The sequence below is a fragment of the Dryobates pubescens genome, chromosome 14, assembly GCF_014839835.1.
Source record: "Dryobates pubescens isolate bDryPub1 chromosome 14, bDryPub1.pri, whole genome shotgun sequence".
NCBI lineage: Eukaryota > Metazoa > Chordata > Aves > Piciformes > Picidae > Dryobates > Dryobates pubescens.
Window position 1 is genome coordinate 2,149,385 of NC_071625.1, and position 27,859 is coordinate 2,177,243.

Below are 27,859 nucleotides of genomic sequence, written 5' to 3' on the forward strand. Positions count from 1 at the left end.
TTGCTTAGTTCTACAGTTCAGATTAGACTTTTCCCTACTTTCTAGCATGTGCAAGGACCAAATAAATTTGGATTTTGATCTTGTTAAAGTGACCTGTGTCAACCAATGTATTTTCTGGTGACTCAGCTCACTTTTAATCCCACATTAATGACTTGACTTTCCCATTATCTTACTCATGGGCAGAAGAAGAGCTCTTAACTCTGGATAATATGCGTAGCCTACCTGAAAAAAACCCTACATATGTAAGGCCAACAATCAGAGTGGAGGAGACTTGAAAACCCCAGGATAATAACAGGACAGAATAAGAGGTCTTGAATCCCTGCATCTTAGACCACCACAGCTTATTTCCTCCTGGTACCTATTCCAAATCCTTCACTGAGAAAATCTGGTAAGAAGGCACCTGGGAAGGCACAAGTGCAGTGGGGGATGCTTGGCCTGAGGACACTGCAGGTTTGACTTTGAAACGTTGCAGTACACAGAGTTCTTCAAAAGAGGAGGCCAAATTTGCCTCCTTGTGGAATGAACATGTACTGTGTACAGTGTGTATTGTGTTGTAGATCACATAACACCTCCTAAGCTTTAATTTTAGGAATGCCACCTCAGCACATACTCCCCAGCTGCAGGAGAGGGGCAGAGACCATTAAACCCCTCCTGCTTTGGGAGCTTAGCTTACAACAAGGTCCTCCTCTCTGTCACTCCCTACAGCAGCAATAACCCTGCTTGCAAGGCACAGGCTGCTTTGAAGCATGAATTTGAAGCTTCCTGCTGGTGGAGTCTCCATGGGCTCTTACATGCCTGACTGCTAGATTATGGGTTCCTGATGTCCTCAAACCCTTTTGCTTTTTGGCACATCTGAAAGGTGTTCCTTTGTACTGTTCTTCCTTTTCCACAGGAAACAAACCAGTTGCTGTGTCAGCATCTTGGCCAGGAATCAAAGGGAACAAGATGCTTGCCAGACAACACCCAAAGCACAGGCAATTAGGATGGGGATGAGATTTCAACGAGAGTAACCCTTTCTGGCACTAAGGAAAAACAGCTTAAAAATGGGAAGAAGGGAAGGGAAAGGAAGGGAAAAACAGCTTAAAAATGGGAAGAAGGGAAGGGAAAGGAAAGGAAGGGGGAAAACAGCTTAAAAATGGGAAGGAGGGAAGGGGATGGAAGGGGATGGAAGGGGAGGGGACTATCTGTACAATTTGTGAGCTTATTGCTATGGCACAGGTTAACCAACACAGCAGCTCCTTCCCCCACCCTGTGCTTTCCAGTTCAAGTAGGAACAAGAGTATTTTATTAGCTATGTATTCTTGTCACTTCAGACATTTACAGCACCTGCAGTGAACAAAGAGGCTGAACAAACCACATCCCTGTTGCTCTCCCTAACCTGCTGATTCTCCTGCTAAGTGTGAGCCGTGCTGCCAGCTGCTGCCGGAGTCCTGGAGACCACAGACCTCTTTGACAGGCAGTTAACAGCTTTGCTGCTAGCACAGGCCATACAATTCCTGTGCTGTACTTGGCTGCCAGTCTTTCCACACTGCTGTCAAGATTTTTTTGTTGTTTCTTTTTTGCATAGCTACTGGGTAGAATTTGTTGCTACTTAACTGATTCTTTTCTCAGTTTCACAGAATATATTGCCTTTAGTGGGGAGCCAAGTGCACACCCCTCACTGAAGTCCTATTGGTATGCCACTGGGGTATGTATCAGAAAAGAGCTTTTTGTACTTGCTGAGTTCAGGTAGAAAATTCAGTTCTTGCTGTCTGTTGTGGTACTTCAAAGTTCTCCTTTCATATTTAGTCACCTTTGTAGCAGTCACTGATTGCACACTCATTTCATCACGTTGCAGGAGGGTCCCAGAACACACCAGCAATGATCAGTATCACCTTGTGCAAGAAGAGGAGGATGTGGCTACATCAAACACATCAGAAATACCTCAGATTCTCCGCAGGAAAAAGAGGACACAGCTATATCCTGAAGCCTGGCCTGGGACTGACTCTACAGATTGTCCCACTTGGGTTTTGGCAGCAGCATTTCGGATAATGCCTTTCTGAATGGACACAGTGTGTCCTGCAGCCATCCCCCTGGGTTTTGCATAAGCACTGAAGGGCTTCAGAAATAAATGTTGTCTTTTCTTTTGCATGTTTGAATAGACACCTTCTTTATCTGGTGGTTGTTGGTTGGGGTTTTTTAACAAGACTTCAAAACATTCCTCAGCAGCAGAACACTTCTACATACCTAACCCAGAGGTTCATCCTTCTCTTTAGCCAGCTTCTTTCTTTCCCCCCACCCCCTATTTGATGATTTTTCTGCTGGTTGTACTCAGTTCCCACGTCTCGGCTCCGAGAACACTCTGTGTCCATTGAGACAAGGACTGTCTCATCCTGTGTTCTTACACAGTTAAGCTCAGGACTGAATCTGCTGGGTGCAACTGGGGAAAGTGACAAGAGAGGAAGGAGGACAAATAGCTGTCATTACCACTCCAGGAGAAGTGGGGCTTTCATTACATGGGCATGGCCTGCCTCCTCTGAGCACGTCATCCCTTTTCCCCACTGGTATTGCATCTGGATGAGTCCTGAGCGGCACAAGACTAAACACTGTACATCAAATGTCTTCTTTATTATTATGATTCACAAGTTACCTCAGGGAAGACCTCTTGAAGAACAAGAGGTTTTAGACAATTAATTAGAAGTGGGGGGAGGTTGTGGGCTGTCATAGAACAAGACGTGCAGAAGCAGCTGTCTGTACACCACGAACCAGATACGACTGCTGTGGGATTGACAAACCTTCCGAGACGATCTGTCAAAGACTTATTGATCCTCAAAGGTTTTTATTTTCGAGCATTAATCTTCCCAACTTCCCCTTCAGTCCATTTCTTCTTGTCTTCTTTCCAGTCCCTGTGAAGGAAGACCGCAGGCACGCTTCCATCCGTGCCCTCTCGCAGCGAGCAGGTGGAGTTCCTGGGACTCTGCTGGGGGGCTGTGCCTCCAAGGCTGCCCATTGCTTCTGCTGCTCTCTCCCCAGCTTTTCTGAAGTGAGGTGTCAGAAATGGCCAAGTGCTTCAGCAAGGACATTCCTGAGGCTGCTCAGAACGGGGAAACACTGCCTCAGTGTGTGCCAGTTTTGCTATTTACAGAAGCAACTCTGAGCTGGCTCTCTAAGGCTCAGTTCTTGCTCTCCTCTCTCCCTCCTATAATATGACATCAAACATCTTGGAGTCCCAGTGTCTTCCACTCTAGCCCTGACAGCAATGACCAACTCTCCCATTTATAATCACAGAGATACAATTCCTCTCATTTTGTCCTCACAAGCCCTCTGTGGCAAATACAGCAATTTCCTGTCTGGAATACATGTATTTAGTCCATGAGCCACAGTCTGAGGCCCTCAGATACAGAAACATTCTGATTCCATGAAGAGAGGAGGTGGGAACCATTCACATACTTCGGCAGTCTTTGGTCTTAGCTCTTAAAAACAGATCACAACCCCAAACACAGGAATGCAAAATGCATGGAGCAATAAACAAGACACTTTCAAAATTGGCTTTATTTTCTGGGGTTTTTTAAGGTCAATCTCCAATAATCTGCAGATAGGAGGAGAGTACAAAAATGCTCCTGTTAGTCTGGTTTCTGACATCATTTCCAAAGAAAACCAAGCCTGCTTTTTCCAAACACCACCTCTGTGCACAAATTATAGAGCTCATTCTTTTCAGCAGGCAGGAAAGCCAGCTTTCAGCTCAAACATTAAAACATTTTACACTTGGCAGTCAGAATGAAAAACACAAGTGAAAGGCTGGCAAAAAAAACCCCAACAACCCCCATGCCTGAGCTGCAGAGCAGCAGTGCACACTGAATCCATTAGATATGCAATGTACATATGCAGGACATGCACATGTGACTATAGATGCAAATGAGCATACTAGGAAGATCAAAAACAGCTGGTTTGGACGTGACCTCATTCATTTAGCTACCAAGAATGCATATTTAACCCAGGACTCAGATATTGCTTACACAATCATCATATTTTCCTGCTTGGTTTTCACTTTTCAGCACAAAAAGAATTTGCCACAGGGTAAAATTGCAGGCCTTCCAGTAAATGTCCTGCAGGAATGGTGAAATGATGGAGCAGGCTGAGGAAGCATAAGGAACAAGGAATACTGAAAGAGAAAATTGCACTGAGTCCATGAAGGTCGATTTGCCTATTGCTAACTGTCAGTCCTCCCTCTTCTTTATCCAGTGTCTGCTTCCTTTTGAGTGATTCCATTTCTCATCTAGTGGAAGAAAATGTATTTCAGATGAAGGCACACAGCAGGGGAAAAGCCTGTCTGTACATTGGATTGGAATTATGGAAACAGGAGAAAGCAAATTGGGCTGCGTTGCAAACCTGGGCTCAGGTAAGCGACACAAACTCACCAGCTGTGGGCCAGTCCTCCCAGCAGAAGGCAGGCTGTCTCACTGTAGCTGCAGGAATCCTTGGGTGCTGCCACGTGCTGGAACACTGTCAACAATCCTGTCACACAAGAAGATAGAGATGTCCACAGGTCCTTTATCCAGAAGTCTTCTAAGGTGGTTATTTTGTGTGCTGTATTTAGAGCTGTTTGTATTTGAAAGATGCTGTGCAAAGAACAGGCTCTAGGAAGGGCTACCTGGAGTGAAGGTGTCCAGATGGGTCTTTGAGCTTCCTTCTTCCTCTAAAGCCAGCACAGGAATCTATTTTTAGGACTTCAAATTGTCTTAAGCACTATAGATTGGATTCTCTAACCTTTTATTATACAGAGTGGTATATTATTTTATAAACAAATTATTTCTACTGCTGGTTGTCTCTAGCAGAAACAAAGAAAGTGTAGAATCCTGCCCCTGGGGAGAACAACCCCCTGCATCAGCACAGGTTAGAGGTTGACCTGCTGGAAAGCAGCTCTATGAGGAAGGACCTGGGAGTCCTGGTGGGCAAGTTCACCATGAGCCAGCAATGTGCCCTCCTGGCCAAGAAGGCCAACACTGTTCTGGAGTGCACTAAGAGGAGTGTGGGCAGCAGGTCAAGGAAGCTTCTCTTCATCCTCCGCCCCACCCTAGTGAGGCCACACCTGCAGTGTGCTGTCCAGTTCTGGGCTCCCCAGAAGAAGGAGGACAGGGAAGTATTGGAGAACATCCAGCAGAGAGCCATGAGGTTGACAGAGGACTGAAGCAGCTCTCTTACAAGCAGAGACTGAGAGACCTGGGACTCTCTACTTGGGAAAGAGATGACTGTGAGGGCATCTTATCAAAGCACATAAATATCTAAAGAGTGGAGGTCATGAGGATGGTTCTGAGCTCTTTTCAGTGGTGGCCACTGACAGGACAAGGGGCAGATAGGACAGAAGGTTTTGCTTAAACTTAAGGAGAAGCTTCTTTACTTTGAGGGTGCCAGGGCACTGGAGCAGGCTGCCCAGAGAGGTTGTGGAGTCTCCTTCTCTGGAGACTTTCAAAACTTGCCTGGATGCATTCCTGTGCAGCCTGATGTAGGCATAGCTGCACTGCCAGGGTGCTTGGACTACAGCACCCCCAGAGGTCCCTTCCAACCCCTACTATTCTATGATTCTAATCATAACTCTACGTGCAGTGGCAGGATCCACATCTCCACAACATGCTCTTAGTTTTATTAAGGTCTTTGGCAGCTTGTGCATCAAGAACTGAGAAGCCACCTAAGGCATCATGTAATTTCTTTTGAGTTACCATCTAGTGAATGAGAATACTAAAGGTGTTACATAAGAAGAGTTTGTAGAGTAGCTTGTTTTGTGCCACAGAATCTGGATCTCTTTGGATGCCCTAAAGTTAAGTTTCAGGACATAAACAGATCTATGGGATCTTGAAGGAGCTCAGGAAAGTTATCATGAGCAGACACGAGCTTCCACCCTGCTGTGGGATGTGATCAGCTTGAGCAAGGTCTGTAGTATTGCCCAGATAATTAGGCAGCAAGGCCACCTCTTGGTAATCATCCTGTCACATCCCATATTCTGAACAGGAGACTCAAAAACTGCCTCCCTGCTGACATGCAGCTTAGGGCTGTTTCTCATAATGATGTGCTCCACAGCATTGCAGGCTTGCTTTTGTTGTGACCCAAGCCATCAGGTGCAGCTGGTCAGCACATCCATACGAAATCATTTCTTAGCTAGTAAATAACCATACTGCCAGGACTCCTTTGTTCTTGCTTCTACTCGCCCTAGTGTGGCATCCACCCAGGGCAACAGCTTCTTACACAAAGAACCTTCCCCTTTTGCCTGCCTTCCAAACCCACTCTCCCCTTTCTCAAACCAGCAGCATCAAGCACTTTCTGTGATGTGCATCATTTACTCTCTCTGCCAGAAAATCCTCTGGAACAGAAGTGACTTACAAGCCTGGCACAGCTCTGCAATGGTTCATCTTCTGCTTTACCCAAAGAATGCCGAGTGCTGGGAGCACAATGATTTCAATTATGTCAGTACATGGCCCCCAACAATGGCTCTCCATTTCTGAATTAGTATTGCTGACCTGCTCCAGCCACTCACTGTTTATTGTCAGAGTGAGTCAAGTCCCTTCCTGTCCTATAGTGTTGCTGGCAGAAAGCCCCAAGCTGGAAGCACACACACAGACTGTCCTTGTCTAACCCCCACAACACCAGTTCCACTGTTTTGCAGTTCTTCTGTGTACACATGCAGCACAAGAACACTGACCTGGTAACACACTGACCTGCAGAGAGCTTAGCACAATCTCTTTGCCCCTTTGGAGACCCTTAAGGATAAATATTTCTTATATGCATGCTGCTGTATGCCAAAATCAAGCACTGACTCCAGGTTTCAGTTTGGCTTTGTGTCAGAATAATGAATAAACAATTCCCTGTGGCACAGACTTGTACTAAGTACTAACTACTTAGTACTAGTACTTAGTACTAAAGTGCTCACACCAAGCAACAGTGATTCTAACACAGAACAAATGAGGATTCAGTCCCACAATTCTGTTTATACTCATTTGCCTATGTGTAAAAAGAACTTCACAAATCACACTTGGACTTTCAGCCCAACTTTGTCTGTCTGTTATGAATTACTTTTAAATGGCCCTCTGAGGATACTCATCTGCTTCCAATGAGAAGGAAATCATTTTGCCTCTTTTACCTTTCATTTTCCTCTTCACTACACTCCTCTTAGCTGTATATTTATGATAAGCTTGGAGTACTGTGATACAGGATGATTACAATGCAACTAAAGGAGTTCTGCACAGGAAAACAACTCTACCTGATTAAAATAAAGTGAACTTTTGGAGCAGTCATTGGAACATTGTTTTAATAATCATGGTAATGTTAGTGATCACTTTTTTCCCCCCAGTCACGCTGTGCTTCCATGTCATTACAGGGGCATGGATCAAATAACCAAGTAGCCAGAACCCTCACTGCCAGCTAAGACCAGGATCAGTATGAAAGTTACAGAGGTTAAGATCTAAATTCTGTCTATACAGAAAAATAAATGAAAACTAACTAATTAAAAGCTTAATACATAAAAAGGCTACCTTATGGCTTAGCTGTATATGACTGATAGATACAACTTAAGAGAGAGTCAGTGGAAGCCATCTCTGGGGCTCTTTCTGACATCTCTGGGTCTGATTTTTCTGACAGAGAGCACTCAAGATGAACTCTGTGGGTTTGAATGGACACACTCAAAACCCTTTGTGACTAAAAATGCAGATTCATCTATAGAATCATAGAATTGTTAGGGTTGGAAGAGACCTCAAGGATCATCCAGTTCCAACCCCCCTGCCATGGGCAGGGACACCTCACACTACAGCAGGTTGATCATTTGTTTGCTTCCTGGTTTCCACTGCACTGAACTGTACCTCTCATCATCCAGCTTCATCCTAAAAGCAATGCAGAACAGGGCATACAGATGGAGATAACACAGGGCTTAGTGTAAACCAAAAGGCATGAGCTTTGGTGTTTGCACGGTGCCACTGCTTTGGCCAAATGACACCTGAACAACCCTCCAGCGTCTGAACATCCTCCTGCTTTCTGCGAGAGGTTTCTGAAGGCACTCAGCAGCAGCTGCCTGCTGCTTCCCACACACACAACATCTGGAGGTCTTTGTCTCTTTAGCAACTGATGACATTTAAAGTGCAGTGAAGCGACACTGGGTCCGTTCTCACCTGTGCTTTCCTCTGTTAATTGACACAATTCTTTGTTTTCCTCCTGTCACTTTGTCTGATGCTTTTTGTGACATTAATGGTGACTTCTTTCGTGGACATCTTCTGGGGGTCCCGTTTGCTCTGTGAAAGTTATAAAAGGTACAGTGAGTTCCACGCTGGCAGCACAAAGAGTCATTGGCTGTTGTTAGCTCCTAATCTGTGAGACTGGTTCTGCTGACCAACCAGAATGCCTCCAGCATTCTTCACACAGCAGGCTGCTGTGCAGCCACCTTCTCATTCAGCACGGACACAAGGGGTTTGTAACTGCTACAGAGGCTGTGCACATCAGGAGATTTTTGGATCAACCCTTCCACCTATAATCATCACCTCTGCACCTGTGTATTCTAAAAGCAGAGCAAAATCAATCTGGCTTCAGTCCAGAAGTAGAAACTAGAGGTTCCTTCTTTCCCTACTTTGTGTTTCTTAAGTGAAAACAGATTACCCAGGGAGGCTGTGGGTGCCCCCTCGCTGGAGGTGCTCAAGGCTGGGCTGCACAGGGCCGTGACCAACCTGGCCTAGTGGGGTTGCAACCAGATGATCTTTTAAGGTCCCTTCCAGCCCACATGATCCCATGATTTTATGATATGATGACACAGTTCCAGAACAACACTTAGTTTTGCCTGCATGTAAGAGCCAAGCGCAACCACACACCTCTCAGAGAGCCAGCAGAGCATTTCCACATATTAAAAAATAAATGAATAAACACAAAATAAAGTCAGTCTGCCCGAGGCAAGCCAGTGCAGCTCTCATTTAGATTTATCCTCCTCCATAGCCTGGCTTGTCTGCCGGTTGCCATAAGCAACGTGCCCTGCCGCGCAGCAAACCGGATAGGTCTAGCGAAGGACACACAGAAACAGGCTGCGAGAGACACAGCCGAGTGAAGGGGGGGTCATAACTGCCTGCCCAGTGTCTCAAGAGACAATCTGTGGGGTAAAAATGCCCAGCAAAGCAGGCATCATTTACATGGAAACAATGCCAGGTGGAATAATGCCCTGGCAAACTTCCACTGCCGTGAGCAGAGGGCACACACTGGTCTGAGAGCAAAGCCTGCAGCTTAGCTGATGTCTGCATTGCTCCACGTTTCTGCGGCTCTGCTACTCAGGCCCCGTTGCTCTCTGTTCCCCTGGTGCTCCTCTTCATGTGAGCACTCTCCAAAGGCTACACATGCCATGAAAATCAAACCAGTGTATTGTCAGCCACAATCTGGATACCGCCTTTGGTTTTGGGGTGCCTTCAGTGGCATTAGGATTCCTTGCAGCAGCAGCACCTCAGTGGTTTTGACATTACCCTCACAGGAGGATACTAAATTTTCCCAGATGCAGCCCATGCCAAACCTTGTCCCTTTCAGCACCAGACATTGCACCCTGTCACATAACCGATGGCAGGGGTAAGGCAGTGGAATGCTTTAGAGCTTGATGCCTGAGAAGTCGAGACACAGAGGTAGAGCAATTGACCCCCTGCTGCCCCACAGGCCGATGGCAGAACCCAAGCCTCCTGAGAGCACTGTGTGCTGCATCACATTGCATGTAGAAAGAGAAGTAAAACTGTAGTCAGGGTGAATGTTCACATGAGTAAAATGGGCAGTTTTCCAGGTGGGGGTGATAGTCACACTCTGCTCTAGGCACCTAAACTTTAGCTGTGCAGACTGGAAACCTGCTCACTGTACACTTCCCTGATCACTCAGTGAAGAAACTGATTCAGAATGGCAGAGCAGAGCTGGAGCCTCACTTAGATACTACACTTCCACCACAGAAAAATACATTTCTGTTTCTCTTGAGTAGGAGAAGTTTAGACAAATTACCTTCCTTTCTTAGACACCTGGATTAGAGGTGTAGAATAAGGTCAATGCCCTACTCAGCACCAGAATGTGCTGGGTTGCAACAGTACAGATCTATTTTACTGAATGCATCTTAGCCAGAACAAGGCAGCAGCCACAGGGCTCCAGGTCAGGAGCCCACGGGTCACTGAGTGCTCCCATTACAGCCAACACTCACACTATGAGCCAATTTGCCAACGTTTCCCAGAATGTCTAACGCAGAAGTGATTTTTCAATTGCTTACAAAATTAGGCAAACAATTCTCTCCAGCAGTACTTCAGGCCTGCACTAGAATTCTCAAGGGTGGCCAAGTGTTCTTCAAATGGGATTAAAAATTACCTTAGTTCCAGCCAACCACATCCAACCTGACCAATTAATTTCTCCCTGTGGGCTAGTGGCTATGACAGGCATTTATGGTTTTCATTTACAGCAAACTCCAGGTGTCATGCTGCTGTAGAATGTGTCCCTGTTCATCTGAGCTGCAGGCTCTTGTGGAAAGATACAGCAGGATCCGTGCCACTGGGGAGTATTTCTGTACTACAGCAGTACAGAAGATAACACAGTGCAGGTATAAAGCAAACACTCATGTAGCAAAACCTTGTTTCTTAACAAATGCAAGGTGAAGATCAATCCAAATTCCCTTTTTCACTTGCTCGTTTCCCCTGGGATAAAATTGGCCTTTCTCAAGGATGTGATTCCCAGCAGGGAACAGCTTCTCCTGGGATGGGCGCAGCGGTTCCACCACACCCCATGCTGAGAGGTCTTTGTGTTGAGAAACCAAGGAAGCAGTAAACCAACCATAGCTTTTAGATAACTTCTGTCTGCAACAGCTCAGCAGCTACCACACAAAGAGGGCAGCAAGTGGGAACCTGTGAGAGACAGGCAGGCAGCGAGGACAGCAAAAGTTTGGGCTTTGGTCTAGCCCCAAAGCCTTGGGTGTTCATATAGACTATTACACTGCACCATTCTTCTACCACACATGCAACATGTAGGTGAGGGGGAGAAGAGTGGAAGAACTGATCCAAAGCCTACTAAAGCTATTGAAAAGACACCCATTGAATTTTTTAGGCTTCACATCCAACCTTTGGTGACCCAGGGTTCATGCAGTGCACATCACTTCAGCAAAACAACAATTAAGGAAAGAGCCCATCCCCTTTCAGATAATTCCTCTGAGCAGCTTGCACAATAACTGCCACAGCTGGACTGAGATGGGAAAAAAATAAGCCTGGCTTTGGGTTCTTTATTTTGTTGCTGTCACAAACGTGTGTGTTACTCTGCTGGCTGAATAAAACATCGGTTTGGAGGCCATTCAAGCGTGAGGCTTTGTCAAAGGCTCAATTGTGCCATGGCTGTGGTGCAGCCATTTCCTCTAATCCCAAAGCATTAAATAGTTTGACTGCAGTGAGGAAGATTGTCACAAAAATAAGGTTGGCCTGGTTGAAGCTAGTGCTGAGCATCAGGGAACACAATCATGCTCTTACCTCGGCTGTCCTGAAGCCGTTCTGCCTCTGGGTCATAGCTCCCATGCCATGGACCACAGGGTTTGCACACTGAGGGCCACAGTTGTTCCTCTTCTCAACGTTCAGAGCTCCAGTTGTGGCTGATGCTGTAGCTGCACCTGTCTGGGCTGACTTCCCATCCTCCAGGAGACCTAGCAGGGACACATGAAACTATGCAATTAATGCTAAGGAGCAGTTTATAACTGGCTCTGGCTTCCCTCTGCTTCCCCACGTGTTTGGGACAGCACAGGCTGCGGAAGGTGTGGTGTGGCACTAGAGTGAGAGCAGTCTACCTCTTTTTGTCACCCTTGCACTCACACTTCACATCATTTGGCCTTTCTCCTACAGCCCACTGCCCTGTGAAACACTTGATCAGAATAGATGGAAAGCCAGTGAAGGAGTGCAGCACACCAGGAGCCTTTTTTGTCACCTGCACATCACCACTGGCTTCTCCACAAGCACAGCTGCTTGCTTGGCTGAGGCTTTCACTAAGGACCCAGACAGGCTCCCCTTAAATCTGTTTCAGTCCTGGGAAATGGAGGGGTTAGAGGTGAGCATCACAGACGAGTCTGACATGGATGGACATGCTGCTCTATTCATGGCCTGGAATATCTTGGCCATCAGGAGTCAAGGGAACAAATTCAGGGAGAATATATTTCAATCAAACAAATCATTAGTAATCAAACAAATGATTCATTGGCTTTCTGCTCTAGCTGTGTGGCTAAGGCATGCCTTGTACAACATGATACTGGCCAGCCTAAAAGAATTTTCTCATCTTATTGCATTAACAAAACTCAATTGTCATTGATGAGAGTGCAGGGCACTGAACACCTGTTTGCAACACTGGCTCTAAAATCTGAAAGCAAAGAGCAAATGGGATGCATGGCTGTGGGTCTCTGTCTTTGGCAAAGCTCGTTTATAGCAAGCTTTATGTTTAAATAGGGGGAAAAAACCCAAACAAACAAAAAAAAGCAGATTTACTGACTGGAAACACAGCTACCAAAACTGGAGGAAGGAGCAAGGAGTCACAGAAAATGAGGAAAAGCAATCATGGTTACTTGAAGTATCATCAAAACCTTGCCATGAATCAGCTGGGGATTCAAGCAGAGTATTAAGGGTATTAGAAAAGGATGCAAAGCCTCAGAAAGCTGTAAGGGAAGCTGCTTTATCAGTAGAAAGCAACATCAGAAGCAGCAAGCAAAGGCAACACCGAAACTAATAAAGCTTCAACCAAATATTCAACCTCTTGACACTGAAGAGATATAAAAGTTGTGTAAGATTTCAGTCGAAACACAAACTAGTTGCTGCATTTTCCTCAGCAGTCAGAAGATGGTGTTAGAGTTTTCCAGAGATGGTTTAATTTGCAGTGGTGTTAACTAATAGTAAGTAGAAGCTCCATCCCTGGAGGTGTTTGCAGCCAGGCTGGATGTGGCTGTGAGCAACCTGCTGTGGTGTGAGGTGTCCCTGCCCATGGCAGGGGGGTTGGAACTGGCTGATCCTTGAGGTCCCTTCCAACCCTGACAATTCTGTGATTCTATGATCTGTTTTGTGATAGAAAACATTTTCAGCTGAAACTTGGAAGTATTACATCATAGCTTATTTTAAAACAAACCCCAACCCAACAGCACCAAAAGAAAACAATGAAAGAAAAAGGACCCCATGTCAAATCAAATCAACAGCAGCAAAACCAGGAAACATACAGACAAACAAACCAACCCTGACACTTCAGTTTCTGGAAGCTGCCTTTTTTTGTGCTAGAAACAAAACTTGATGCCCTCCCATTTAAATCTACGGACAACTCCCGTTAAGGCAACTCCCCATACCTCTCCTGCACCTCCCAGACCCCACACCTATTTGTGGTTTAGGTCCCATCACTGTGCAGTGCCAGATGAGAGGCAGACAAATGACTGGAGGTGAAGCCTATAAATGATTTGGTGCAGAAGAGCCAGGGGCACAGACTGATATCCTAGACAAACCCAGGGAGATGGAGAGGCTTGTTAGCCCCCTGAGTCAGAGCTCTAAGCCAAGAGTCCCACTGCAGTCCACCACTTCACCCTGCAGCAGAGCTGGGAGAACGAGCTTGAGCACAGCTTTCAACGAGCAAAAGGCTCCAATCGTTGCCTACTAACTCACTCCATTGAATCTTGGATGCTTCAAGCGCATATGAATGACGAATTTTTCCTTCTGTGGAGTCATCCTGCTAAATTACTTTCCATCATGTGTCCTTTTGGCCATCTGGCCTCTCGCTGAACTGTCTGGTGAAACAGCTGGCAGCTGAAAAGCCACTTTTGTTATTCAGCACAATCACTCATTTACCAGATCGTGTTGCATCTTTCAGCCTCGCAGAGAACAGTTTTTCTTGCATCCATTTCTGGATTTGAATCCTGAAAATGGTGTCTCTGGGGCTTTTGTTGTTTGGGTTTGGGGTGGGGGGGTGGGTTTCCCCCCCTCCTCTGTTAGTTTGCAGCCCAAGCATCCTGATTGCAACCTGCCTTGCAGGGGTCAGACTTTGCTTGGAATACTTCTCAGAAATTAGCTAGGTATCACTATCTCAGCCTTCCATTAGCACTCTGTGTGTGTATATGTATATATCTATATATATATAATATTTGTGATCTAGTGGTCAAAAAAGCAAAAAGCTTTTTAATTTTATTGTGAAGTATGTTTGCTATTCCTAAGATAAGAAACTGTTAGGGGATTCTTTTCCATTGGCAAATAGCTTATTTAGAGAGTGGGCAACAGTTTAAAGATTTGAGTGCAGAAACAACAGTGAGGAGCAGTGGAAGCAAGAGCACAAGCTTTGTTGGCAATTCATAAACCAAAGCCTGTTTTACAGACTTGGAGATCTAGCACAAAATGCTGACTGTAAAACAGAGACATGGTATTTAAAAAAAACCAAAATCTATTAGGAATACTCAGGTTAGGAAAGATGTTGAGAGGCTGGAAGGTGTCCAGAGAAGGGCAACAAAGCTGGGGAGGGGTCTGGAGCACAGCCCTGTGAGGAGAGGCTGAGGGAGCTGGGGTTGCTTAGCCTGGAGAAGAGGAGGCTCAGGGGAGACCTTATTGCTGTCTACAACTAGCTGAAGGGAGGTTGTAGCCAGGTGGGGGTTGGTCTCTTCTCCCAGGAAAGCAGCACCAGAACAAGAGGACACAGTCTCAAGCTGTGCCAGGGGAGGTTTAGGCTGGGTGTTAGGAAGAAGTTCTTCATAGATAGAGTGATTGCCCATTGGAATGTGCTGCCCAGGGAGGTGGTGGAGTCACCATCACTGGAGGTGTTTAAGAGCCCAGATGAGACACTTGGTGCCATGGTTTAGTTGATTAGATGGTGCTGGGTGATAGGTTGGACTTGATGATCTCAAAGGTCTTTTCCAACCTGGTTAATTCTATTCTATTCTATATGGTTGCTTTTAAAACAGCCAATGTCTTTGCATGGCTGTTTAGGGTTTGCCACAGGACATAAAAATGGAAGAGTTAACTTTCTCCTTCTGTACAATCTGGAATTTGGGGTGAGGGTCTTGCCTCAGAGTCATTTAACCCAAGCTAACTGTCCGTACCACCCTCACACTATGGGTTCAGTAAATAACCTCCCCAGCCTTCCACTGGAGAGCTCCAGCAGAAATCTAAACAAAGAGGTTCAGTAATGTTGTCTTCATACAAATAATCTTCCATTTTGTGTATTTTCACAGGCACAAGTTGAATACATTTTGAGGGGAGGAAAAATAAATAATTTTTGCCCAATTTTTTTATTTTCCCCCCACTAAAATGCTGACATTGAAGTTCTCAGAATCACAGCATGTTAGAGGTTCCCAGGATCACAGGATGTTAGGAGTTGGAAGGGACCTCCAGAGAGCATCAAGCCCAACCTCCCTGCCAGGGCAGGAGCACAGAATCCAGCACAGGTCACACAGGAACACATCCAGATGGGGCTGGAAAGCCTTCAGAGGAGGAGACTCCACAACCTCTCTGGGCAGCCTGCTCCAGAGCTCTGCGACCCTCACAGTGAAGATCTTCCTCATGTTGAGGTGGAACCTCCTGTACTGTAGTTTTTATCCACTGCCCCTTGTCCTGTCCCAGGGTGCAGGTTGGAAGGGACCTCCAGAGCTCACCGACTGACCCCCCCTCTGCCTTTTATTAAACTCCCCAAAACAGAAAAGCTTGTGAAAATGTGGACATGGACAAAAACCCCACTCCAGTTATTGAACTGCACAAATCAAAACTAAAGATGGGTCCCTAGGACAGCTGGGCATGGCTCACCTTTTCCACAGTTTAAGAAGGGCATTTAAGACCAGCTTGACAATTGTACCACTAGGTAAGGCACAGAAAGCTACCTGAAATCAGAGTCACCTCAATACAAACATGAAGACCAGCAAGACAGGGTGTACCCTGTGTGGAGAACAACAGCCATGTCAAAGGTAATAAATAAACCCCCTAGAAGAGGACAAAGAGAAGAGAACACAGCAGTTGTTGCTACCAACACACACACACAACCAACCAAAGGCTTGTGTAGCTCACCTGAAGAGCATAAATCGAATTAAGTCTCTGAGAGCTGCTGCTACTCTTAATTAATGCTACTCTTAATTAATGGTTGAACCCAAAGCTGAATGTTCAGGCTGCTAGCAGACATCAAGTTTTTCCAGTCTTTCTGGGATAACCTCCTGCGCTCCCTGCTGTAAAGGGAACGAAAAACTCAGCGTGTCCAAGCAAACATCAGCATCGGTTTTTAGAAGGGAGACTGAAAGCATCAGTGCTGCTGGTGCCTTAATGCTCTTAAAGTGTCTTTATTAATTAACCATAGTTGTCATCATCACCATTCTTTGCATTTCAGGCTATTAACTGATGTATCAATCCCAGGCTGGAGGTGACCAGGGAGGAGAGCTGGGCAGGCAGAAATTTGATAAGTTCAACAAGGGCAAGGGTAGAGACTTGCACCTGGGAAGGAACAACTCCATGCACCAGAGTATAGGTTGGGGATGGACCTGCTGGAGAGCAGGGAAGGGGAAAGGGACCTGGGGGTCCTGGTGCATGGAAGGATAACCACGAGCCAGCAATGTGCTCTGGTGGCCAGGAAGGCCAATGCCATTCTGAGGTGGATTCAAAGGGCTGTGACCAGTAGGTCAAGAGGGGTTCTCCTCCCCCTCTACTCTGCACTGGTGAGGAAGCATCTGGAATATTGTGTCCAGTTCTGGGCTCCTCATTTTGACAGTGAGCTGCTTGAAAGAGTCCAGCACAGAGCCAAGAGGATGATTAGGGGAATGGAACATCTCCTGTACAAGGAGAGACTGAAGGAGCTGAGGGCTCTTTAGCTTGGAGAAGAGGAGACTGAGAGGTGACCTCATCAATGGTTATAAATATGTAAAGGGTGAGAGGATGGAGCCAGGCTCTGCTGGCTGATGCCCAATGACAGCACAAGAGGCAATGGGTGAAAGCTGAGGCATAGGAAGTTCCATGGAAACAGGAGGAAAAATTATCTCCCTGTGAGGGTGACAGAGCCCTGGGACAGGCTGCCCAGGGGGGCTGTGGAGTCTCCCTCTCTGGAGATACTCAAAACTCGCCTGGATGTGTTCCTGCGTGCTCTGGTGTAGGTGCTCCTGCTCTGGCAGGGGAGTTGGACTGGAAAAGCTTTTGAGGTCCCTTCCAGCCCCTGAAATTCTGTGATGCTGTAAAGAACAGAAGTTCTCTTCACACTCTCTTCACAGGAGAGTATGAAGCAGTCTTTTGTGAGAGGGGAGGAAATTTGTGCTGTTACTATCTGACTCAAATTTTAAACCAGATTTAAACCAGATTTTAGTAGAGGTAAAGATGCTTTGAAGATGGGGAAAGTGACATCATTAATTCAGACTATGAAAGCAAAACTGGAGGAATAACCAAAGGGGTGTCATGGACTGAGGGGTGGCACAGAGAACCAGGGTAAAAAGAGAACTGGAGGGGGCAGTTTTGTGCACGACTAAAGATAAAGGTATGGTTTCCTCCAGGCTGTTTGCTAGACCTTATCTATGCATGGGAAAGCTGAGATATATGTGTGTGTGTGTATATATATATTATGAAGAATGGGAGAAGGAAGCAGGTAGCAACATCTAAGGTTAGCCTTTCATTATCAGGACTACAGGAAACTTCTCAAACCACAGAGGGCACACAGGTAGGTCTGCCCAGGTTTCTTTGCATAGACCTCATCTGAAAAGCAGTATCTTAGTAAGATCTAAACTGAAGTGACTAACACAAGTCAGCAGTGCTGCAAGAACTAATGCTGCCAAGAAATCTGGAAGGAATCTGAAGTACTGAAGTGAAGTTAATCTTACCCAAAAGCCTTGGACCTTTGTGGAGAAAAAGATTCTGTGTGTTCTTGCTGCAATATTCTCCTGCCTGATGAATTCTGACCTAAATCTGCTACAGAGCTGAGCCAGTACTGCGAAGCCTTCGCTGCCACTTGCTCTGCTGTTGACTAACAAGCACATACTTGCTTGAAGTGGGTTGATTAGTATGCTGAATGTGTACCTGTGGAATTGACTGTGAACAAACCAGCAAGGTTTAATTTTCTGGTTCAGCAGCATCTGGTTCTATTTATCATGGCTGTTGTCTCATGAATAATGCCCGAGACGCTGGGTTAGAAAATGCCTGCATAACGAGATCCTGCACTGTCAAAATGGACTCAGAAAACTCACAGTGAAGAGAACTGAACAATGTTATCAGAACATGCAGCTGCTTCCAGGGCAAATACGTATTTGTTACCACCACTGAGTTTCTTGGGTTTAATGCTACAGAGCAATGTTAAGCACAGAGTGCACTGCCATACCTGCTCTCTATCCCTGCTTTCCTGACTTGAAACTAGCCATGTTTAGGAAAGCTACACATCTGCAGGCCTGGGTGCTGAAGAAATCACACACAGCATGCACCCTGCAGGAGAGGTTGTGACAAAAGTCAAGTTTAAGTCACTTCCTCCAAAGCAGTAGCCTCAGGGATTGAGGCCAGATGCTCAGGAAATCTGCAATAGCTTTTTTCCCCCTCCCTAACAAGAAAGAATATAGCAACTTTCAGACACAGCAGAGCTGTGTTTGTAACCCAGGATGAAGCATCCAGAAGATGTGCAGAGGTAGGGCCTGCTGCAGGCAGAAAATGTCACCAGAAGCAGTGTTTTGTGTTTATCAAATCAGCAAACACAATAACACAACAAATTGGCTGCCTCCATGTTCAGAGAACCCAGAATGATTCATCTTAACTCTAATGTGATACCAGCTGAAGCCAAACAGCCCAAATGTATCTGCACCTCCTACAAGCTCTCTATCAGCCACTGCTGTTCTGTGGAGCATTTCTTTAGAAGAGCCACAGAAAGGGTAAGAGGAGATCTGTTGTCCTCACATGAAGGGCTCCACGCTACAACAGGTCCCCCAAAGCTTCCTCCAGCCAGGCAGGGCTGAGCCCCAGCATGCAGAGGGCACAGGGAAGCAGTGGGGAGCTGAGCACCTCCCTCTCTCCATCAGATGCTTATTTGAACTCAGCTCTACCTCAAGCACAAACAGCCTGTTCATTCTTTGTTTAGGAGGAATCTGCTTTGCTTCCAGTGCTCAGGGACCTAGGAGATGACTAAGAGGGAATTCTCTACCCTCTAATATCCCTAACACCAGAAGGCAAATCAGCCTCTCAGATCCTGATCCAGCCATGGTTTTGTCACACTTAGGAGCCTTGCAGAATGATGCTCTTCTGCAACATTAGGGAACTCAATGTCTAGCTCAGTACTGAAAGAACTGTCTCACAATTAAGATATTTGATGCTTTTAAATTGCTCGCTGCACACTGGAGTCCTGGGAAAACTGGGAGACCAAGAACTACATCTTGCAACACTTTTGCCTGGCCCATTTGCTTATTTTCCTGTTTCCTCTCCCTCATTTTTGAGCATCAAACAAACAAAAGCCCTCTGCATTTCTGGATTTCAAAACTGCTTTTATTATTGCAGCTTTGAAATGAGGCAAGAGGGTCCCCTTTGGCAGGGAGAAGGAACCTCTCAGACTGGAAGTTAACTTGCACATGCATCAGTAAGCATAGGATAAACAGCTCTGGAAATCTGATCAGATTTACTATGCAGACTAGAATGGACTAGAGCAGACTAGAATGGACTAGAGCAGACTAGAATGGACTAGAGCAGACTAGACCAGGTTGGAAAAGACCTTTATAATATGAAGATTTCTACTAGAGAGTATTCAAAGACTCTAACAAATGAGTAGAACACAAAGTGCAGCACTAAAGCTGCAAACTTTGATGTTCCTCACATGGCCTCATTTCCCTGTTCAAAGCAGGTGCTAAATCTTTGCATATTGGTAAGTTTTGATTCCAAATGATGCTACAGAATCATGGCACAGCTGTCCTGTTAACAAACTCTGGCACTGCTGCAACCACACCTATGAAATGAAAGGTGAAAGTGAAATGTGTATGCATTCCACACTCTGTGATCAGCTCAAAGCTCAAGGCACAAAGCTCCAGAAGCAGAGTAAGGGGAAACTGGTCTGAGCATGAAGGGAAGATAGGAAAGGCAAGCTTGAAAGAATTGCAGTCAGGGTGCAAGGGAAGGATGCAATGGCAGAAAGACAACAGAGTTTGATGGATTAAAATCATTTCAGTAACTGGAATAGGAAAGGAAAATGGAAATTTCACTATGCTGTGGAGTAAGAATTGGCAACATTTTGGAAAGCACTGAAGGCTGAGCACATTTTATGCCTCAGAAAACCACGGGACAGAATGCATTAAGCAACTTACCAGTGCCATATGATGTGCCAGAAAGAGATCACTCAATCCTCCACAGTGAAAAACTAACACACAAATAGCAAAGCTCTGAAGTGCTTTTCAGAGCACTGTGTTTTAGAAGGGCAAGCAGTGCAGGGATCTGCTTCTCCACATGCAGTGGTACAGGATAGGTTTCAGCAGAGCCCAGGAAAAATTCACCTTAAAAATTATACCCTCCATGCACAATACTTGATATCAAGACATCTAAGGCTTATTTCCAGTCTGACTCTTTCCTTACCATACAAAGACAGACATTCCCATTCCAGGGAAGCACAGTGCAAGATGGAAAACAAGCAGCAGGCTGCTGGCTCGCTCTCAACCACCCTTCCCACAGCTGTACTCACCCTGTTTGAAGACAGGTTCTTAACTAAGGCTTAGATTTGGAGACATTCAGATGGCCTTTCCTTCTCCTTCAGCATTTGGTAGGGAAACATCACTCATGAAGTTTTAGACTAATTTCCAGCATGGAAATGGGAAGTGTTATCATCACTCCAATCACCCAGCTAAACACATGGGATTGGAAGGGGAGTAGAGAGGGCAATTTCACTTAATCACCCTGAGAAGCAGCAAAAATGTTTAGGCAGACTAAGCAGAGATCCTTATGAAAAGCATCTAAACGCACATGAAAGTTGATCTGAAATGACTCTTCAGTTTTCAGCAGCTGGAAATTGAAGCTGAAAGTTCCAGACAAGGCATCAGGCATGGATTTTAACCAGTGGTTAGCTACTGGTCTAGTTTACAAAGGCTTTGGCAAAATGTCAACCACTGGAAAGCTGTAAATTAAGTCTCAGTGTCCCAAAGATATGCTCCATATGGGAATTCATTCAGGAGGGATCAGTGGGCTGCATGCCCAGGTGACATTTCCAGCCTTACAGTCTATGACAGGACACTGATGACTTCAGTGGCTTATGGTGTGGCTGCCATCATAAAATGCCTCAAGATATCCCTACACATGTAAAAACATTCTAACTCACTGTCAGCATTCATCCTCAAGTGAGAGCAGTAGCTGTGTTAAAACCTGAAGTCATCAGCTGTTTAGCCATCTGCTAGATAAAGCCCTGAAATGTTGTTCATGTTTTCCACAGCCAGAGTCAAGATTCACAAAGCTCCTGGGCAGCAGCTTCGTGCAAGTGGCAGGATTTCAGACCTTCAGCACTGCAAGTGCTTGAAATGATTCTGATGGCCCAGCTGAGAGATGCCAGGGGTCTACAAGAACGACAATTGCAGCATGGGGGCAACATCCAGATGAAGCATACAGCTGCAGAAACACCACCACATGCATTGCTAGGAAACCAGGAAAAGAAAACCAACCAAAAAACTCCTTAAAGGATTCAGTCACTCAGCACAAGACTGGCTGATTAGTTTGCACTTCAGTAGCTAGCACCCACATGAACAGGCTAGACAAACCTGTCCTTGACAAAACCCACTGCTCAGGTTTCCTGCACAAACACTTTCAGACACTCTTCCTCTCTTGCCATCCCTCTTCCCCACTGCCTGCTGCCGAGTCAGAGGGCAACAGCTCTTCCCATAGTTTAACAGCAGCCCTTTGGCTCTCAATAACTGAGACATTTCTTCTCATGAAAGACTTCAACACAGCAAAAGGTTTTTTCCCCCCCACTGGAAAATCATCTGGAGAGAAGGTTACAAATCATCTTTCACAGTATCACTAAGGTTGGAAGAGACCTCGAGGATCATCAAGTCCAACCTGACACCACAAACCCCTTGACTACACCATGGCACCAAGTGCCACGTCCAATCTCCTCTTTCTTTCCTGCAAATCACCTCTGTTGATGCCCAGCAGCCTTTCCCCTCTCTAGTACTATGACAGCTAGGAAAGCCTGTCCTAGAATTCAGGTGTTCAGGCATATTGCATTTGCAGTCAATCTATTGATCAGTGGGAAAATGATTACGCTGGGGGAAACTGAGGGCAATCAGTGCTAGACTACTACACTCACTAGACATTAGCTAAATGGGAATTAATGACAGACTAAGAGGCTTGGTGCAAAAGTTAACACAGTCTAAGCTTTTATGATTTTAATTTTTTCCCACAGCTTTTGCAGTGCTTGGAGAGAGTCTGAGAGGCAGAAAGCACAACAAAGAGGCTGCTGAGGCAGGAGCAGGCAGGTGGGTGTAAGAGCACAGGGATCCTGCTATACCCATATTATGCACCAGGCAAGGTCATCCCTCTGATTCTTAACTTAAAATAGATATTTATTAAGCATTTCCCTGCAGTCCAATTGATGAGAAACCATCTGCTGCATCAAGTTCTTCACTGACAACCTGGTGCTTGCTTATTTATTCCTGTTGAGCTTTTCACTTTACATACACCTGGTAAATGAAAGAGCAGATAACTGCAGCTGTGGTCCAAGACAATTCTTGTTGTTATGGCAACTGGGGTTCTCACAGCCCTGCTTCCTTCCAGTCCTCCTACTGTAAAGGATGGAAAAAACGATTTTCAGAAACTTCTCTATGAAAGGTTACCACTGAAACCCTGTAGGCTGCACACTGAGGCTTGCCCAGAGCCTAGCTGCAAAGATGAGCCTGGTCTGTAAAACTTCCTGCAGTTGCCAGCAATCAGAAACTAGCAGAGCAGCAGCACTTGCCTGGCAGTCAGCCCAAGAGAAAAGAGCAAGAGTTATTCATAAATGCACAGCTGAACTGAGGGCAACTATGCAGAACAAACTGTTAGCCAGCTGCATTGCTAGGCAGGGATAACATTCCTCCAGCATTCCTCCAGTTCTCTTGATTTTCCAAAGAGCTCAGTTCTGCTCCCATTTCATAGCTATTTGGCAAATGTCTTCATGAGGGGATGAAGTGATCCCAAATACTCAGCTCTGGTGAGGCCACACCATGAGTATTGTGTCCAGCTTGGGGCCCCTCAGTACAAGACAGATGTGGAGGAGCTGGAGCAGTGCAGAGGAGAGCAAGGCAGCTGGGGAAAGGCCTGGAGAATAAATCTGATGAGGAGAGACTGAGGGAGCTGGGGATGGTTAGTGTGAAAAAGAGAAGGCTGATGGGAGACCTCGTTGCTCTCTACAACTACCTGAAAGGAGGCTGTGAGAGGCTGCTGCTGGTCTCTTCTCACAGGTGAAGAACAAGAGGGAATGGCCTCAAGCTGCAGCAGGGCAGGTTTAGACTGGACATTAGGGAACATGTTTTCCCATCAAGAGAGGTCAGGGAGTGGAATGAACTGCCCAGGGAGGTGGTGGAGTCACCAACCCTGGATGTGTTTAAAGGTGGTTTGGATATGGTGCTTGGGGATATGGTTTAGGGGTGAATCTTGTAGAGCAGGGCTCTCCATTGGACTTGGTGATCCTGAGGGTCTCCTGAGTCCTGAACATTTCTGTGACTCTAAATTGGCTATTTTATTCCTGGCAGATCACTGACTGGAGGTACATTTGCTGACGTCATGAGCAACTTTGTCTCCCGAGCAAGGACTCGGAGGAGCCTGTGTGATAATGTTTTTCTTTAGTACATGTCAGGAGAAAAGATATTGAATAGAAACAGTGCAAAGAAGAAAACAAAAAAATCAGTTGTCTTTGTTTTTAAACCCCTTAGCTGATGCTGTCAGTCAGGCCATGATCAAAAACAAGCAAATGTTTGGTTAGTTGAGACACAGAGAATAAGTCCTTTGGCAATTGATGGGCAGCTCTTCAGTTCTGGCACAAGGGAGTTTTTTTCCCTTGGCAGCCACCTAACTTACATTCCTTTGCATTTCAGTAAGAAGCTCCAGCCAAGCATGGGATCTTACTCTGCTGGTCACTGTTAGAAACCACTAAGGAGAGATCCTGTCCTAAGGTGTTTGATTGTGAAGTACCTGATCACAAGGCAACATGCTGCACTCTTTACTCCGAGACCCTTTCAAGTACAGCAGGGAAGAAACAATTGAGCAGGGCAGCTACCAGAACCACTGGAAAAGGGACAGGGAGAGAAATGAGATGGCTTAAAGCCTGCCTTTAAAAATCAATAAATAAAAATAATTACATTTCTTTTACTTTTGTTTCAGTTGCTACTGCCCAGGATTCTGAGGCACTCTTGCTACTGTACTGGTTTCTGGCAGGAAACACTGCATCTTGCGTTGCAAGCCTAAACACATATATCAGCCAGTTATCCCAGTGGAACACAGCAGGCTAAGCAAACATGATCCAAAACACCTGACAGCTCCTCTGCAGTTAGTGTTAATTCAGCCTTCTCCCCGCGGTTTGCTTGTAACCCATGGTGACTGCCCTGGGGGACTCGCCCACTCCTGCAGGTTCTTGCTTCCCCAGAACGCCATTACTCGTGCCAACACTTCCACTTAGCTGATTTAGACCCTCTGAAGGGAGGGTGATTCGTGCCGAGGGCTGCAAGGATCAAGGAAGTGTTACTAAGCAGAAATGCAGTCTACTATTTCCCCCAGCTATAGCCCATGCAGGAGCTGAATGGTCCTGCTCTGGCAGGGGGGTTGGACTCGATGATCTTTGGAGGTCCCTTCCAACCCCTAACATCCTGTGAAAAGTTCTTTGCTCACACAGTAACGGATGTTCTCAAGAGAGGCTGCTCTATTGTATGGCTCATTGAGAGTCTTCCTCCCTCGTGAGAGCACTCACTCACCCTGTGAACAGTGTGTATGCTTAGAGTCCGGGGGGTGGCCGTCAACTTCACCACCTACAGTGCTTCATGAGCTTGTTCATTACTTCTCTACTCCTCTTCATCAGTTCACCCTGTTCATCACTGTCAGAGCCCTAGCAGTGCACAGCAGCAAGCTGCTGCTGGCTGTATCTGTGGTTGTCTGTTTCATTTTATCTTACATCCTGTGTGCCTTCCTGCAAAAAAAAATAGGGAGACTGCAACATCCTTTGTTAAAATGGATGCAAAAAATGAAGTAGGGAAGTGGAGAAACTCTCTCACAAAGAATCCACTGAAATAGGAAGAATCTTGGAGGGATGAAGGGCAAATTTTCAAACCTGGCTTTCTTTTTAATTTAATATTTTAGCTTTTGAAAGCCTTAAATGAAAATGCAAACATTTGGCTACACGAATAAACATGATTCCACTGAGACCAGGCACGGAAAGCTAACGAGGCTGGCTGACAAGGAGAAGGGTATCATGAAAACCTGGGGTGGGATGAGCTTCCCAAGATCACTATACAGCACTTACTAATCCTTTCCTCATTAGAGCTCTTGCTGATTCTATATACCACACAATCCCTCAGCCCTGAGTGATTCACCACTCCTTCCATTTTGATCCCCAATGTTTGGTGTCAGTTTTTATCCCCCACTTAAGTGAGACGTGGTGGCAGCCACAGCCACCTTTTACTGCCTTCTCCTGAAAATTTTCCTTCATCCTGCCTCCACTTCTCTGTCTTCACAGCATGGCACCAAGTTATTCCAAGTGAAAAATGACAAACAACCTCAACCTCTTCTCCCCAGCCACCTTTGACTGGTCCCTGCTTCCCCAGCTGCCTCTTCCCTTTCTCTGTCACAGTTACAGAAGTTCCCTGCCTCCAGTTATGCCAGTGTCATATCCCATCTCCTCATCTCTCACTCTGCTCTCATCCCCCCATCCCCCTTACCTTTTCCTTTTCACAACAAAAGCATGTTTTCCTCTTCGTGTCCAAAACCCATACTTGACCTCATTTGCTCCCCCAGTTGCTCTTTACTCCCCCTTTCATCTGTAAGTTCTTTGAATTTCTAGCCCCTGGAGTACCTCTCTGCACTCCTTTCCTTCACTAACTCAAGCCTTACTCTCCAACAGCTCTCAGTGAACTACTTTGTGACTTTCAGGCACTAGTCTGCACCAGTGTGCTTTCCTTATGCTGTTGTTGCCAACGCTGTGTTGGAGGGTGAACCTCACCCTCCCTGAAGTCCTGCTAGTGCTTCCTTTGTTCCTACTAGTTTGTCCTCTCCTCATTCCCTTCCTCACTAATCTCTTCTGCAAGGTTTTCTTGGAGGTTTCTCTTGCCCTAATCAGTCTCTATTGTATTTGAGCGTCATCCTCTTCTCCTTATCTCTGGTATTCTCTGCAGTGAACACAAACTGAATTACCACGTTTCTAGTAGGAGTATTTGCTGACCTACCTCTTTATCACCTCATACTTAATATCCAGTCTCGGGCTAACTGGCTTCTGTTTGTGATGTTTAGGCATCAACTCAAAGTAAACAGGGCTAAGATAATGCTACGTGTGGGTGGGTAGCTAACACTCACTGTTCAGCCTTTATTGCTGGAGACAAGACTGTCACCTGCCATTCGAGCTTACAGTGCAGGATCATCTTGAACCTCTTTAAATGTCTTCTATGATCTTCTTTAACACAGCATTTCATATACTAACCCACCTTCTCGTTCTTGTAATTTTACATGCTACAAAGCCTTTCTTTAGCCTTCAGGAGTACAATATGACTCTTTATGACTTCTCCCTCCAGGCAGTATTTCCATCAGCACAGAGTCATCACCATTCTGTTCCAGGTGGCCTCTGATGCCCACCTTTTGTGAGTTTTCACTCCTACACTTCCATGATTTCTTTGTGGTGCTTTGTAGCTTGCTATAAAAGCCTGCAAAGCTCTCTCTTTTCCCCTAAAGCTGCCTATAGGCATTTTAGTGCTTTATATGCAGCTTATAATCTGTCTGGAGCAGTGACCTGTTCATGCTGTGTTTGTGCAACACCAAGCATGACAAATTTCTGGACCTAGCCTGACATTTTTAGATACCACTGTAATACACAGTCCTGAAAACATGTTAAAGCTCACAACAGACCGGAGCACCTCGTCCCCCTTTTCCATGCCTGCCCCTCCTGGAATGCCTCAGGTGCAAAACCAAGCAATACCACCCGGTCAAGAATGGGGAAATCCAAACCTGTAGGTCAGCTACAGGTGCAGCCCACCATCTGCTCAGATTTCTGTGTATCATCCTCACTTGAGGCAGTGCTGCAGGAGGCAGGCATATCACTACCTCTTCCCTATTTTAAAATGAACTTTAAACCTAAACGATTTATTTCGCAAAAATAAAAGCTACGTGTTCCACAGCAGAGAGCCTCAAAGACAAGTTCTCTGCCCTTCTGGCGACGTTATTACACAGCTAGTAGCATTCCCGTGCCTTCTCTCATGGCCAGGCACCACCGTGAGAACGTCTGTGGACGCTGAATAGCCTGGCTCGGAGCCGGGGGCTGGCGGGGGTGGTGGGGTCGCAAAAAGACGGTGTCGGAAGAACGGGCAAAGCGGACAGACAGGCGGACACACCCCCTCCATACTCTGCACATCTGTAGGCACACGTGTATGTGCGTGTGTGGCAGCCGCCCCGCTTCCCCTGCCGGCTGCGGGGCGCCCCCGCCTCAGCCGCCGCACTCACCGTGGCGCGGGGCGCCCTGCTCCCGGCCGCCGGCCTCGCCGCTGCCGCCCTCCTGCGGCGGGCCCTCGGAGTCGGTGTTGGTCAGCCAGGTGGATTCGGTCTCCCTCGTCCAGCTCTCGTAGTAGCGGGGCTCGATCGCATCGGCCCTGCTGCCCCCGCAGCCCATGGCGGGGCCCCGCTCACTGCCGCAGCCGCCTCCCGGGCAGCATCGCGCCCCCGGCCACGGCTCCCCTGCAGGTACCCCTCACGCCCTCCAGCCCATCGCGCTCTTCACTGACCGG

The 27,859-nt window shown here is 46.3% G+C and overlaps 1 protein-coding gene across 1 annotated transcript; it reads right to left on the reverse strand.

Annotated features, from left to right (window-relative positions):
* Nucleotides 1-3,556: 3,556 nt before the first annotated feature.
* Nucleotides 3,557-27,762, reverse strand: BAALC (BAALC binder of MAP3K1 and KLF4). Its single transcript, XM_054167238.1, has 5 exons — nucleotides 27,579-27,762; nucleotides 11,469-11,638; nucleotides 8,133-8,252; nucleotides 4,398-4,494; nucleotides 3,557-4,255 (listed from the first exon to the last, which is right to left on the reverse strand). The coding sequence occupies exons 1-3, from the start codon at nucleotides 27,742-27,744 to the stop codon at nucleotides 8,148-8,150; spliced, it is 441 nt and encodes a 146-aa protein (XP_054023213.1). The 5' UTR covers nucleotides 27,745-27,762; the 3' UTR covers nucleotides 3,557-4,255; nucleotides 4,398-4,494; nucleotides 8,133-8,147.
* Between the last annotated feature and the right edge of the window lie 97 nt (nucleotides 27,763-27,859).